General features: G+C 39.0%; 1 protein-coding gene across 3 annotated transcripts in view; it reads right to left on the reverse strand.

Moving 5' to 3' along the window:
• Window positions 1–176: 176 nt before the first annotated feature.
• The window catches only part of Cdc16 (cell division cycle 16), a 43,240-nt gene continuing 28,024 nt past the window's right edge, over window positions 177–15,392 (reverse strand). The window contains exons 15-20 of one of the 3 annotated variants that reach the window (XR_006636316.1): window positions 15,272–15,333; window positions 13,443–13,578; window positions 10,822–10,912; window positions 8,469–8,762; window positions 8,284–8,382; window positions 177–327 (exon numbers count right to left, since the gene is read on the reverse strand). Coding sequence is in view for 2 of the 3 variants with exons in the window: in XM_045146278.1 (XP_045002213.1) it covers window positions 8,503–8,762; window positions 10,822–10,912; window positions 13,443–13,578; window positions 15,272–15,333 (549 nt within the window). In the remaining variant the exon portion in view is untranslated. Of the gene's footprint in view, window positions 328–8,273; window positions 8,763–10,821; window positions 10,913–13,442; window positions 13,579–15,271; window positions 15,334–15,392 lie in introns of those variants that run through there. The other 2 variants (XM_045146278.1, XM_004663430.3) reach the window with 2 other exon arrangements.

Genomic DNA, 15,392 nt, shown 5'->3' on the forward strand with positions numbered 1-15,392 from the left:
TAGTGCTCGGACGTTTCTTCCCAAGGAACCCTGAACACTTCCTTGCATCCGTGACGGCTGGGAAGGAAGTCCGTGCTGCCAGACGGCGCACGTAGGGACCAGTGCACGCACCAGCGTCCTCCTGCTTCCGACCCATGGTTGCGGCTGGGTTGGTGCTAGCCAGGGAATAGAACTCTCCAGGCGCTCCATCAGTTTCTAGTCCACTCAGTTACTAGCGCAGTACCAGCACCACCGGAAACTCGAGTTCTTGTTTATTTTTACAGCAAGGCAACAACTTTTTCTTAAGAACCTTTGGGATGTATTTAGTTGGGCCAATAGCTTCAGCAGCTAAAATTTAAGTACAAACAAAAGTCAAAGTAACTAAGTTTTATCCTCAGAACGCATGTAAAGTGCTGGGCATTGTGCACACACTTGTAACCCCCCTAGGGATCTCTGGCTAGCCAGCCTAGTCTACACGTTTAGAAACTAGTTCAGAAAAAGGTGGACAGCCCCCAAGTGCACCCATGTGCAGCTGTGTGTGTGTACATCCACAAAGAGATTTTTTTACTCTATAGAGGTTTCATGAACTCCATCCTGTTTGTTCATCCTTGAACACACTTGGAAGTGTGATATCTTAAATAGGCCAAAGACTTGGTTCAAGCGCTCTGAAACACAGCTACAAATAAAGTTCTAAAAAATTATTTCACAAAAATTAGACAATTTGGGAACTGGGAAGATGGCTCAATGATAAAAGGCACTTGTTTGCCAAGCCCACACACAGGTCCAAGTTCAGTTCCCCAGTCACCCACATAGGCATTCATTTGCAACTGCTGCCCCCACCCCCCAAAAATTTTTAAAAATTACAGAATGTTATGATTCAGCTGTTTTATTAAATTATCTCTTAAAAGCTGGGCATGGTGGAGCACATCACATTTGTAATCACAGCACTTTGTGAGGTAGTCAGTGGATCAGGATCAGGAATTCAAGGGCATCCTCCAATATATAATGAATTCAAGCTCAGCCTGGGCTACATGAGACCCTGTCTTAAAAAAAAATCCTTAATAATCTTGCATTTTCAAACTACAGGCTGCGTGTGTTGGCTCACACCTTTGATCCTAGCATAGGGGAGGCTAAGGTAGGATCACTGTGCACTGGGACTACAGAGTGAGTTCCCTGGTCAACCTTGGCTAGACTGAGACCCTACCTTCAAAACACAAAACAAAAAAGAATTTCAAAATACAATGGGTGGGAAGATTTCAATCAGTTCTTTCACAGTGATTTCAGTTGTGTCTACAAAAGAGCAATCTAGCTATGACATCTTAAAAATTCCTTATTGTTAGCCAGGTGTGGTGGTGCACGCCTTAAATCCCAGCGCTTGGGAGGCAGCAGGTAGATCGCCGAGAATTTGAGGCCAGCCTGAAACAACATACTGAATTCCAGGTCAGTCTGGGCGAGAGTGAGACCCTACCTTGAAAAACCAAAAAAAACAAAAGCCAAAAAAAAAAAAATTACTTATTGTTATAGAAAGCATATGCTAAGTCACATGGATTGTTTCTAGTCTTATACTACATGAGGAAACTATAAAGGATGTTCAACTGATTAATACAAACTTTTAAAAATATGTTACGGCTCAGGAGATAGCTAAGCATGTAAGAGTTCTTGCTGTGTAAGCATGAGGACCTGACTTCAACCCTCAGCACCCACACTAAAACAAAAACAAAAACAAAACAGGCATGACCTCACATGCTTGTAATCTCATTGCTGGGGCTAGGGCAAGAGCAGAGATCAAAGAATCACTAGAGCTTGCTGATCAGCAGTCTCATTAAAAAAACACTGGCTCTGGGTTCAGTGAGAGATTTTTGTGACAAAGAAACAAAATGAAGAGTGATGAAACATCCAGCGTTTTCATCTGGCTTCTGCATGGGACACGCTTATTTATTTGCGCATGTGCACGCGCACACACATACCAACAAAAATAGTATGTCAGGTTGGGGTGATGGCTCAGTTGTCAAACAGACTTGATTGCAAACCTTGCCAGCCTGGGTTCAACTACCAAGTACCCACGTAAAGCCAGATGAACAATATGCATGGATCTGGTGTTCATTTTCAGTGGCAAGAGACCCTGGCATGCCTGTATACTCTCTTTCTCAAATAATAAAAATATATTTTTTAAAGCATGTCATCAGGGCTGGAGAGATATGGCTTAGCAGTGAAAGCGCTTGCCTGCAAAACCTAAGGATCCAGGATTGATTCCCCAGTATGCAAGTAAACCAGATGCACAAGGTGGTGCATGCATCTGGAATTTGTTTGCAGTAGCTAGAGTCACTAGTGTACCCATTCTCTCTTTCTATCTGCCTCCTTCTCTCTAATAAATAAAATAAAAAAAATTTTAAAGTATGTCATCAAACAAGTGAGGCAGAGGTAGGAAAGCTAATACTTCATGTTATATACATTAAGAAATAGAATTTATAAAGAATAGTAGATCATGGGGCTAGGGAAATAGCTCAGTGATTAAAGGTGCTTGCCTGCAAGCCTGCTGGTCTGAGTTCACTTCCCTATCACCCACATAAAGCCTATGGTAATGGGAGTGAAACCATGAGAATCCAGAGCTTATGAGTCAGCTGGACTGGTACGCATCTGGTGACACAATAGGAAAGAGAACTTGTCTGAAAAAGAACATGGAAGGGGAGCACAAGAACCCCAAGGCTGTCCTCTAATTTCCATATACATGTGTCTGTACACATACACTTACAAAATCACAAAAATAACAAGTCACATTTATAGAACAAAATCACAAACTGGCACTAATATATTTTAGCATTTTTTTCAAAGTCATAAAATTGTAGTTAGTAGTTAACTTGAGTTTGTAAAGTATTATGAGTTTTAAAACCTTAATTTTAAAAAGACTAATTTTATATGACTCCACCATTAACATAGCAATGTCAAATGGTTTTGTTTAGTTGTTTTGTTTGTTTTCAAGGTAGGGTCTCACTCTAACCCAGGTTGACCTGGAGCTCACTCTAGTCCCAAATCACACTCAAACTCATAGCAACCCTTCTACCTCTGCCTCCAGAGTGCAGGGATTAATGATGTATACCACTACACCTGCGTAATGAATACCAAAGTTTTAAATTTTGTTTGGTTCATTCTTATTTATTTATTTGAGAGTGACAGAGAGAGAGAGAGAAAGAGGCAGAGAGGGGTGGGGGGAGAGAGAGAGAATGGGCACGCCAGGGCCTCCAGCCACTGCAAATGAACTCCAGACGCCTGCGCCCCCTTGTGCATCTGGCTAACGTGAATCCTGGGGAACCGAGCCTCAAACCGGGGTCCTTAGGCTTCATAGGCAAGCGCTTAACCACTAAGCCATCTTTCCAGCCCTGAATATCAAAGTTTAAAAGACAGAAGAGGGGGCTGGAGAGATGGCTAAATGGTTAAAGGTACTTGCTTGCAAAGGCTGATGGCCTGAGTCTGATTTCCCAGTACCCTCATAAAGCCAGATGCACAAAGTAGTGCATGTGTCTGGAGTTTGTTTGTAGTGGTAGAAGGCCCTGGGACACCCATACTCATTCTCACTCAAATAAACAAAATACTTTATTAAAGAAAGCAAGAGTGGCATCACAGAAAATGGCAGAGTGGGAGGTTGACCCCTTGGCCAAAATAACCATTAAGCTGGGAAATACTATCAGAATGTTACTTTGCAACTCTCCTGGTCAAACACAGGGCTGCAGATCTGGTGACAGGCTGTGATATGCACACTACCTTCAGCAATGACCATGCTAGGATGTAAACATGAAGTGACACCCATAGGCTGATGTGTTGAACATGTGATCCTCAGCTGGTAGTGCTATTTTAGAGTATGGTGGAAATTTTAGAAAATGGTGTATGACAGAAAGATGTATGTTACTAGGGGTGTGCTTTTAGAGGTTATACCTGGTCCCCACATTTTTACTTTGTTGCTTTCTGGTTATCATGAGGTAAGCTGCTCTGCTCCACTATGCCCTTCTTGATATGATGGACTAAAAACCTTCTAAAAGCCCCTTGTATGCTTTCTCCCTCTGTTTCTCACTCTCTCTCATTTAAAAAAAAAAAAAAAACCCTAAAAAAATTACTTTTTCTCAGATATTTTGTCATAGCAACAAGAAAGCTACACAGACTGTGTCTCCTTTGATGTTACATGTCTGGTTTTTCTGAGGGACTAGCAGATGCTGGTGGCTTTTGCTTTAACTTCTCAAGCACCAATAATTTTCCCATCAGTATTAGGCAAATTTAACAACATAATCCTTAAAAAAAAAAAAAAAAAAAAAAAAACAAGGGCTAGAGAGATGCCTTAGCAGTTAAGGTGCTTACCTGCAAAACCAAAGTACCCAGGTTCAATTCCCCAGGACCCACATAAGCCAGATGCACAAGGTGATACATGTCTGGAGTTTGTTTGCAGTGGCTGGAGGCCCAGGCACAGCCATTCTAATTTTTTTTTCTCTCTCTCCCTCTTTTTTTTTTTCCTTTCTCTCTCTACCTCAAATAAATAATTTTTATTTTTAAAAACTAAGACATTTAGGGGAAAAAAAAAAAAACTGGCTAGTATCTGGTCACAGACTGACCAGAGATAGCAGAACAGAAATTCAGTGACTACATAACAAGGAATACAAACTTTGCAAAAATAATTTGGAAATTCACTACAAAAATGGGTGACTGTAGCCCGTGGCAAATAATAAATCAATTACTAAGGAGGATGATCTGGTTTCCAGAACTAACATACATTTCTCTATATAAAATCATAAGGCATATATATAACTTGGAAAATAAGGCTGAGTCATAGGAAAAAACAAGATTTGACAGGAACTACCACTGAGGAAGGCCACGGACTAGAATTTCTAGTAAGATGCCATTTAGTTCTATCAAATATACTCAAAGGACTAATGGACATCACAAAGAACTCAGGGTAATAAGAATGAAGTATGGACAGAGAACATGATTAAGGAGGACTTACTTTTCTGACAGAAACTCTAGAACTAAAAAGTGTAATAGCCAAAATGTGCAAATTCACTAGGTGCATTCAGCAATAGATGTGAGCAGAACAGAAGGACCCACAAACAAAATTAGGCAATTAAAATTACCCAGCCCAAGAAGGAAAAATGAAGAAAAATGAATAGAACCCAAGAGTCCTGTGGGACACCATCAAATTTACCAAGACATTGGCTGGAGAAATGGCTCAGTGGTTAAGGTGCTTACCTACAAAGTCTAAGGACACAAGTTCGATTCCCTAGTACCCACATAACATCGGATATACAAGGTGGTGCATGCGTCTGGAGTTTGTTTACAGTGGTTAGAGGCCCTGGTGTGCCCATTCTCTCTCTCTCTATCTGCCTCTTCCCTCTTTCTTTCTCAAATAAATAAGTAGGATATTAAAAAAAAAATTACTAAGGGCTGGAGAGATGGCTTAGCTGTTAAGTGCTTGCCTGTGAAGCCTAAGGACCCCAGTTCAAGGCTCGATTCCCCAGGACCCACGTTAGCCAGATGCACAAGGGGGTACAGCTGGAAGCCCTGGAGCACCCATTCTGTCTCCTTCTCTCAATCTGCCTCTTTCTCTCTGTGTCACTCTCAAATAAATAAATAAAAATGAACAAAAAAGAAATAATTTTTTTTTTTTTTTTTTTTTTTTTTTTTTTTTTTTTTTTACTAACACATGTATTACAGGACCTCCAAAGAAGAGAGAAAGGGCAGAAGAAATACTGGCTGAAAACTTCCCAGACTTAAAGACATCCATAAATTCCCAACAAATTCCAAGCAGGAAAAGCTTGCTTACAGACTTCTATACTGAGACATCTTACAGTTAAATTGTCAAAAGTCAAAGTCAAAGAGAGAATCTTGAAAGCAGTTTGTCACATGTAAGATCTTTAGTAATTACAGGTGGATTTCTCATCAGGTAGAAGACAATGAAGTCAAAATGGATCATAGGCTTATATTTAGGAAATCAGATAAGAACTTTTAAAATCTGCATAATTTTTGATTTGCCAATGAATTCTTAAATAGAACAGCCAAAGTACAAGCATCTAAAGAAAAAACCATATTAAGGAGAATAAGCACAAATACTATATCTGGCCAGGCATGGTGGTACACATCTTTAATCCCAGAACTCAGGAGGCAGAGGTAGGAGGATCACTGTGAGTCCAAGGCCAGCCTAAGACTACATAGTGGATTCCAGGTCAGCCTGAGCTACAGCGAGATCCTATCTCAAAAAGAAAGGGCTGGAGAGATTGCTTAGTGGTTAAGGCCTATGAAGCCTAAGGACCCATGTTCAACTCTTGAGATCACACATAAACCAGATGCACAAAGGTGAGGCAAGCACAAGGTTGCACATGCCCATCAGGTGGTGCAAGCATCTGGAGTTTGATTACAGTGGCTGAGGCCCTGGCACACCAATTCTCTCTCTCTCTCTCTCTCTCTCTCTCTCTCTCTCATACACACACATAATTTTTTCTCAAAAAGTTACACATAGTATATGATCTTGAAATGTATATAACTAAAGAAACTGATAAGCCAAAAAAAAAGAAGAAGAAGAAAAAGAAAAAGAAAAAGGAAAAGAAAAACAAAAGAAATGAGGAAAGAAAATAAAAAGCCAGGCATGGTGGTACAATCCTATACTCCTAGAACTTGGAAGGTAAGAGGCAAGAGGATCAGGTGTTCAAGTTCATCCTTGGCTACATAGTGAATTTGACGACAGCCTAAAATGTATGTCTCAAACAACCAACCAACAACAAAAAATACAAAAACCTATTCATGCTAATGTTCACAGTAACATTGCTCACAACAGCTTTAGGTAGAATCACTCCAAGTATCTATTAACAGATGAATGCATACGCAAAATGTGATCTGCCTACAATGAAACATTATTTAGCTATAAAAAGTAATGAAATATTGATAAATCAATATAGAAAAACTTTGAAAATATTCTAAGTAAAATTGAGTCATGCACAATAAAGCATATAAATTGGATTCACCTATATTCAATATCTAGATCAGGCAATTTTATAAAGAAAGTAGATTACATATTACTAAGAATTCAAGGGAAGAATGAGAAGTTACTGCTTAAGGGGTACAGATTTCCTATTGAGAGTGATAGAACAATTTAGAAAACAGGGTGATGTTTATAGTACTATGAATGTAACTAATGCTACTGAGCTATACTCTTCTGACTGGCATCTCATATTTTCATATATGCATAATATACTTACTTGACTTCGTTGCTTACAACAGTTTAGCTTTATAGAAAAACTGAACAGAAAGCAGAGTTCCCTCTACTTCCCTATACCTCTGCCTACAGTAATCCCTATTGGTAATACCTTATAGGTAAATAAGTTGTTACAACTTATGAATCATTGCTAATATACTATTATTAACTAAAGTCCAAGAGTATGTTACACATACTTTACTACAATAGAAAAAAAATAGAAAAGCAAACAAAATCTCACAAAGACAGAGAAGCCATAGAGAGAGCATCTAATGGCCAAAGTGAAAACACTAAAAGCCACAAAATGAGTAGCACTGTAAGTTTACAACTCAAAACATGACCTAAGTGCTCACAAGTCCATACAGATAAACAACTCATTAAATTGATGAATGGGAGCGAAAAGAATGTAAAAGAGATGAGCAGGAATGGTGGTACACACTTGTAATCCTAGTACTTGGGTAGTAGGCAGGATGGTGAGTTTGAGGAAGGTCTAGTGAGAAAGAGCCAGTTTCTAAAGGGCGGAGAAAAAGAGAATAATGAAAATTTAACAAATATTTTCCCTATGGAAGGTAGAGCTTAACCCTTCTGTCCCATAGAAGAAAAGGGAAAGAGCTTCCTGAACCAGAAGTTGGCACGGTGACACTGTGGCACCTATGACAGTGTGGTCAAGGCAAGGTACTTCATTTCTGTGGTATTTTACCCAAACTCAAAATTGTAGTCCAATCACTAACAACAGATCAAATTCAAATCAAGGTACACTCTTTAAAAGCTGAGCAGGCCTCCTAAGATCATAACACAAAGGAAGTTTGAGAAGCTACCCCATACGAAAGGGCATATGATGCCTATATGCAGTGTGTGCTATAAGCTGCTGGGACAGGAAGAGGGACTTAGGGAAAACTATCAATGTATAGATCTCTTAGCCTTGAAGTATGTCCCATAGTAAGGGTAAGATGTTAATAAGAAATATACCAGGTAAGGGACACATACATTTTTTTTTAATTCTAGCAACTTTTCTGTAAACCTAAAATTATTCCAAAATAGATTACTGAAAAATAAAGACACAATGGGCAGTTTACCTTCTTTATTCCACTATGTCTAACTATTTTGTAGGTCCATAGAATCAGAAAACATCTGCTGCCAAGGTGTATCCCATCTCTTAAAGCAGGCTGCTGGTCCTAAATGTAGAGATGTAGTTTGGATTCACATTAGGAAGTTGGAAATTATTAAGATGTGGCAAGGATATGAGGAAATACTGACTTACATCAGCACATGGGGGTCCTTGACCACATCTGGAGTCATGTGCTGTGGTCTGACATAGATGTCTCTAACATCATGTCACTTTCATTCATTTCAATTTCAAAGGTTTCTTCCAAGGAAGGCCTGGAATCTGGAGTTTTCCTGGAGTTTTCTAGTGGTGCAAGCCCCGTTTCTTCTGTAGTCTGTTTTTCTACTTCAAAGTCCCTGAAATCCCACGGAGGTGAAATAATGTTTTTTAGTGTCTTCATTGTATGCACATCAAAGTCATAACATTTTAATTTGTCTTTAATGTCTGCTCCTAAAAAGAAACACCATAATTAGAAAATGAGAAATTTCATCATTGATCATAATGACATGTCTACTACCATATAAATGAAACTTTTGTGTTTTTTTTTTGAGGTAGTTCTCACTCTAGCTCAGATTAAACTGGAATTCACTATGTAGTCTCAGGGTGGCCTCAAAATCTTGGCAATCCTCCTACCTCTGCCTCCCAAGTGCTGGGATTAAAGGTGTGCGCCACCATAGCCAGTGTACGTCAATCTTTTAAGGCTTTTAAGAACACAAGTACAGGGGTTAGAGAGATGTCTCAATGGTTAATGGCACTTGCTTGTAAACTCTGCTGGCCTATGTTCAGTTCCCCAGTACCCATGTAAAGCCAGATGCACAAAGTGGCAAATGTGCCTGGAGGTTTTTTGTTGTTGTTTTTTTTGCAGTGGTAGGCAGCCCTGGTATACCCATACTCATGCTCGCTCTCTCTCTCCCTTTCTCTCTCCCTCTCTCTCACACACATATATTTTTAAAAAAACAGAAGAAGAGCCACCGCAAGTACGGATCAAAAGTGGGGAATGAAAGCCAGGCTTGGTGGCACATGCCTTTAATCCCAGCACTCGGCAGGCAGAAGTAGGAGGATCAATATGAGTTCAAGGCCACCCTGAGACTACAGAGTGAGTTCCTGGCCACCCTGGGCTAGAATGAGACCCTACCTCAGGGGAATGCTAATTTCTTCCTTCGTTTTGTCATTTATTTCAGAAGCACATGTAGTTGTGGCTCCCAGCTGGCTTCATAGCCATTTGTTCCCAAAGGCCCTTGAGTACTGATAAGTCTTGAACGATGATGGGGATAGAGTTAGGATGTCTACTGTTCATGGACTAACATAAGGAAAATATATTTTCTACATATCAAAAAACCTTAAGAAAAATGTGCATTTGCACACAGATTGGATCAGATGTAACAGGTTCAACAGTTTGTGACACAACTGAAAATCTTATACATTTCAAATGAATAGCTTTCAAGACTTTCAGACAAGGATGAAAACATCCTAAAAATAAAAACAATAAGTAGTGAACAATAACATGGAAATCTGACTGAGATCACTTCCTCAGGGCATAGAAATCTACCTCATAAGAACATTTCTAGCCCTGACTTTACATTTGAGCACTAAGAATCCTCCATGAACAAATGAGAGTCTTGGTGATTATTATCAACATGACTGGATTGAGAAGCTTCTGGGAAATTAAAAGCACACTTCTGAATGTGTCTGTAAGGGTACTTCCAGAAAAGATCAACTAAGAAAGGAAGACCTGATATGACTGTGGGCAGTAATATCCTCTAGGCTAGGGCACAGGTGACATAAAAGAGAAAAAGTAAGTAAAACAGGCATATTCTCTCAACTTCCTAGCTATCATGAAGTATGCTACTTTGCTCCTTTATACCTGACTGAACTGTCTTAAACTGTGAGCCAAACCCAAATCTCTCCTCCAAGTTGTTTCTATCAAATAATTTTGTCATAGTGATGAAAAATCTCATATAGAAGTTAAACCTTAGATTTGCTCCTAAAGTCACAGAGGCTGCTAACTAGTAGAGCTAAGGTTTCAGCCTGGGGTCTTCAGAGTGACAGAGTTTTTTTTTTCTCAAGCTTTTCTTAAAGACTTGAGCTATAAGACAAACAGCTAAATATATGTCTCATCAGGTACATAGCTGGATGAATTTTTACACAGGCTTATCCTACATAACAACCACTAGGCTCAAATATGTATTACTATTAAGTAAATGAAAGGTATCTTAATGTTCCACTGAACTGTAAAGAGTATTATGCTATGCCCTGAATTGTAAAAGGCCAACACCTTTTGTTCTGTAGCACAAGGCTTTACATGCTCTGTAACTGCTCTGTGTGCATCAAGTATTCAATTTGAAACAAGTCACTAAATCCCACTGAACTATTCCAAAAAATTAAGTGGAAGTTTCTTGATACCTACATAGTTAAAATGCTACAAAAATAAAATTGAGAAATTTGGGAGGAGATTTCAAGAAATAGAGATGAGGTGAATATAATGACAATAAGAGTGATTTAATCTTACCAATATAAGCTTCAGAATCACCAATGTACATTTCGATACAATGACCAAGCATTGTAACGGAGAATGTGTCATCTCGCCTAAGACCAAGGGCCTGTCAAAAAAGATTTAGTAGTTATTAAAGTGTAATTTTTCTTTTGTTTAAAAAATATCCCCATAAAATATTCTAGGAAATCCAAGGGTAGGGGGGGTCAGGATATTAGACATCAGCTGATGACAGCTGAGGATAGGTATTGGTCAAGGGAGGTACACCATACTATTGCATTCATGTCCTTGAAGTCAGCCCTCTCCCAACTCTCTGCCAAGCACACTAGGCTAGGGGCACAGGTAACATTAAAGGGAAAAAGTAAGTAAAACAGGCATATTGTCTCAACTTCCTAGCTATCATGAAGTATGTATGCTACTTTGCTCCTTTATACCTGACTGAACTCTCTTAAGTTGAATCTCCACAAGTTTGCTGAGACTTCTGCATTATTATTAGATCACAAAAGAAAGGTTAATTAGAGCCAGGGGTGGTGGCACATGCCTTTAATCCTAGCACTTGGGAGGCAGAGGTAGGAGGATCACCATGAGTTCAAGGCAACCCTGAGACTACATAATGAATTCTAGATCAGCCTGGAGTAGAATGAGACCCTACCTTGAAAAACCAAAAAAAAAAAAAAAAAAAAAAAAAAGGGCTAATTATATAATACTCAAACATACACATTTGAAAGATAACATAACACCTGAAAATTTGCTTAATCGAAGCTTCTAACCAGCTCAGTATTCTGATAACCACAGGGATAACTTCAAAATTATATGTTTCCTGAAAATTGCTAATAAGCCCTGGAGAACTTACTAGGAACCTATCATAAGAATTTTTTTATCTTTTAAATATTACATTACCTCTCTCTCAAGACACCATTAGTCAATTGATTTAAAGGCCCACATTGCCTTAAATTCTGTTGTTTCTAAACTTGAGTTTCCTATTACTATTGTCACCAGGCACAATTGTGATGTGGGTCCCCTGCCTGTGCACTGTGTACCTGGTGGTCAAGGGACAACAAAGACCATGTGAAGACCATACAATGATAATATGTAGATTTGTGCTGATACGCCAGCAACTTCAAAGGGTTTTTCAAGAGGTGTACAAAGTAGGATCTATGGCTGGAGAAAACCCAGGCTCAACAACAGCCATGTGTGCTGCCACCAGAACACTACACTGGGACAACAGTGACATGGACTACCTGGGTTGAAAACTGAAAGCATTTATTTTACTTACATTTTCTTTGTTATGTATGTACTAGCATGACGATAAAATCTGTCTCAATATGTTCAAAAGAGTACTTTTAAGTACAAAAACATGATAAATGATTATGAAGTTTAATTGCAGTATTTTTTTTCTTATGGTCATTATACTTATTTAGTAAAACTCAATTTATCATTTTCCCATCTTTATTACCTACCTTTCTTTCTTTCTTTCTTTTCTTCCTTTCTTTCTTTGTTTCTTTCTTTCTCCTCCCCCCCCTCTCTTTCTTTCTTTCTGTCTTTTTATCAAGGTAGGGTCTCACTCTAGTCCAGGCTGACCTGGAATTCACTATGTAGTGTCTCAGGGTGGCCTCGAACTACCTCTGCCTCCAGAGTGCTGGGATTAAAGGTGTGTGCCACCACACCTGGATCTGGTTTTTCTTTTATGGTACTTATAAAGAAATCTTTGGAGACACAGAGGCTCCTAACACCTCATCACTGAAGTAGACCCAAAATGAACCCAACATGGCTCAGGGAAGTTTTGTGGAAGAGGGGGCAGAAAGAAATGTCAGAGCCACACATTGGGTCACGATAGGCAGAGACATTCCCTCCTACCCATAACTGTGGGCTAATTCCACAATGCATGACCCATATACCTCAACAAGGAGGGGCCAGAGAGAGGAGGTAGGCCATGGAGGAGGCTAACAATGCTGCCAACTTGACTGTATTCACTGAGCACAAAACTAATTAATAAAAAAGAAAGAAAGAAAGAAATCTTTGGGCTGGAGAGATAACTCAGCAGCTAAAGGCACTTGCTTACAAAGTCTGATGGCCCAGTTTCAATTCCCCAGTACCAACATAAAGCCAGATGCAGGATATACTGCAGGTGTCTGAAGTTTGCTTGCAGATACAGGAGGCCCTGGCTGCCCATATTCATTTTTTCTCTCTCTCTCTCTCTCATAAATAAATAATAAAATATAATTTTTAAAAAAGAAATCTTCATCTTCCCCAAGGTCTAGATCTTAGCTTACATGAAATAAGGTGTATGAACTAAGGAAATATTCTTTCCTGTGACAAATGCGTGGATTAGTTTTATCTATCTACAAAGGGAAGGAATCTTAAATCAGAAGACAGGGAGTTAGTTCCTAAAGGCTCTCAGTATGAATGAGAAATTCTGCAATCCCTGCCTGCACACAGTAGGACATCTCAAGTCTGTTGCTAATTTGATGAATACTGCACTTTGTGAATACATGCATACTTAATTCTGCAGAGGAAAGGGCAAAGTTACCTGAAGCTTAAAACTATAAAGAAATAAACACTGCCTAGAAAAAGATTTTTTTTCAAAAAAGAAACATATATTACTCAGATTCAAAGTTGAATGCAAACAAAAGACATACTGTATGGAAATAGTCCACAGCATTTTCAAAGTTTCCCATCAGACTATGGATATACCCTATAGCGGAATAGGTAGAGGCATTCTGAGGGATTAGCACAAGTGCCTGGCGGTGGTAATCCAAAGCCTCAGCATATTTTCTGTTGAGAGATGATAAGGGAGAGAGAAGGGAAGAAAAGAGGAAACAATTATTAGGTATGGTAAATTAATGGGTACAGCTAAATTTCTAAAGTTAAGATTCATATTCATCTTTGTGAACACATAAGAAACTTTCCTTGGTTACAGTAACAACTAGACTAGTAGCTATCCTAATCCTACTCTTATGGATTTTAACACCTTAAAACATTTTTTTCCTGGTATGATGCCTCCTCGCTAGTTAGCTACAGGCATGTGAGCATGGATCTGCTGTCTTCCTTTCTGTTTAAAAGAACACCAGCCAGAACCTTGATCTCAACTTCCAGCCTAAACCTTATCATGTACCATCTTTCCCTGTTATATAACCCTCCTACTCCAAGGTAGATGACAGCAACCAAGAAGTTTTACTTTAAGGTCCATAAATTACTGAGAACAGATTTCCCCAAAGTTCCTGGAATACTTGCTCATACTTTTGGGAATGGATGGGATTCACAGCCAGGTGTGGTGGCACATGCCTTTAATCCCAGTACTTGGGAGGCAGGAGGATCTCTGTGAGTTTGAGGCCAGCCTGATAGTACAGAATGAGTTCCACATCAGCCTGGGCTAGAGTGAGATTCTACCTCAAAGAAACAAAACAAAAACAACAACAAATAAAAAAGATGGTTTCATGTTCAATTAAAGTCTAGACATTCTATAGATAATCAAGACTCAACATCTGCAACAGAAAACTTTTTTTTTTTTTTTTTTAGGTAGGGTCTCCTCTAGCTCAGGCTGACCTGGAATTCACTATGTAGTCTCAGACTGGCCTTGAACTCACAGTGATCCTCCTACCTCAGCCTCCCAAGTACTGGGACTAAAGGTGTGTGCCACCAGACCCAGCCATTTCAGCTATTTTTAAGCTTCAAACTATCCTCTTCTTGTAATGCATAACAGTATTTAAGGGCATTCTTTTCCCAAAAGTTTACTACAATTTTTTTTTTTTTTTTAGGCAGGGTCTCATCCGTAGCCCAGGTTAGCCTCAAATTAGTGGCAATCCTATAGCCTCAGTCTCCCAAATCCTGGGATTAAAGGTGGATGTTATCAAACCCAGCAAACTTGTTAAATTTTGATTAATCTATAGCTCCCACAACTTACTTAAGGAGCCCTCCCTCTTTTGTTACAAGTTTGTTTGTTTTAGATATTCATTTATCCCAGCTGTCCTCAGTCTATGTAGCTGAATATAACCTTGAACTTCTGATCCTGACTCTACCTCCTGAATGTTGGGATTATAGTCATGCAAGGGACTGAACCCAAGATTTTTTGCATGTTAGATAAGCAGTCTACCAATTAAGCTACATCTCCACCCAATGAGGTAATTAAAAATGATCAGCTGTTTCTTAAACCATCAAACTTACAGGAAACAAAGCTAGAATACAGACATGGTTTTAATTAAGTCCTATTGTCCTAGTTCTTCCAACTTGATTTTGAACATTAAAGTTTTTAATGTAAAAAGAAAGTTAGCTGTGGTACTTTTCAATGCTTCTAAAATAAAATTATACCAACTAAAATAAATAATAAAAACAGTGATTTTGATGCTTGCTATTGTAAGTAGCCAAGCGTAAGGACTGGAGGATATCATGAAATAAAAATACAGAATGGCTATTCAAGTAAACTTTTAGTTACAAATTATATTTCTGAAAAATGCTCTACCTTACTTACTTCAGTTTTCTGCAGACATGTCCCAAGTTGTTCAGCAAAGGTTCCCATTTGTCAACTGTTATCTAAAACATAACAAGAAGCCCATCAGTGACATGTGTCACTATCCAGCCCAATTTGTCTC

Source organism: Jaculus jaculus, chromosome 3, assembly GCF_020740685.1.
Source record: "Jaculus jaculus isolate mJacJac1 chromosome 3, mJacJac1.mat.Y.cur, whole genome shotgun sequence".
Taxonomy (NCBI): Eukaryota; Metazoa; Chordata; class Mammalia; order Rodentia; family Dipodidae; genus Jaculus; species Jaculus jaculus.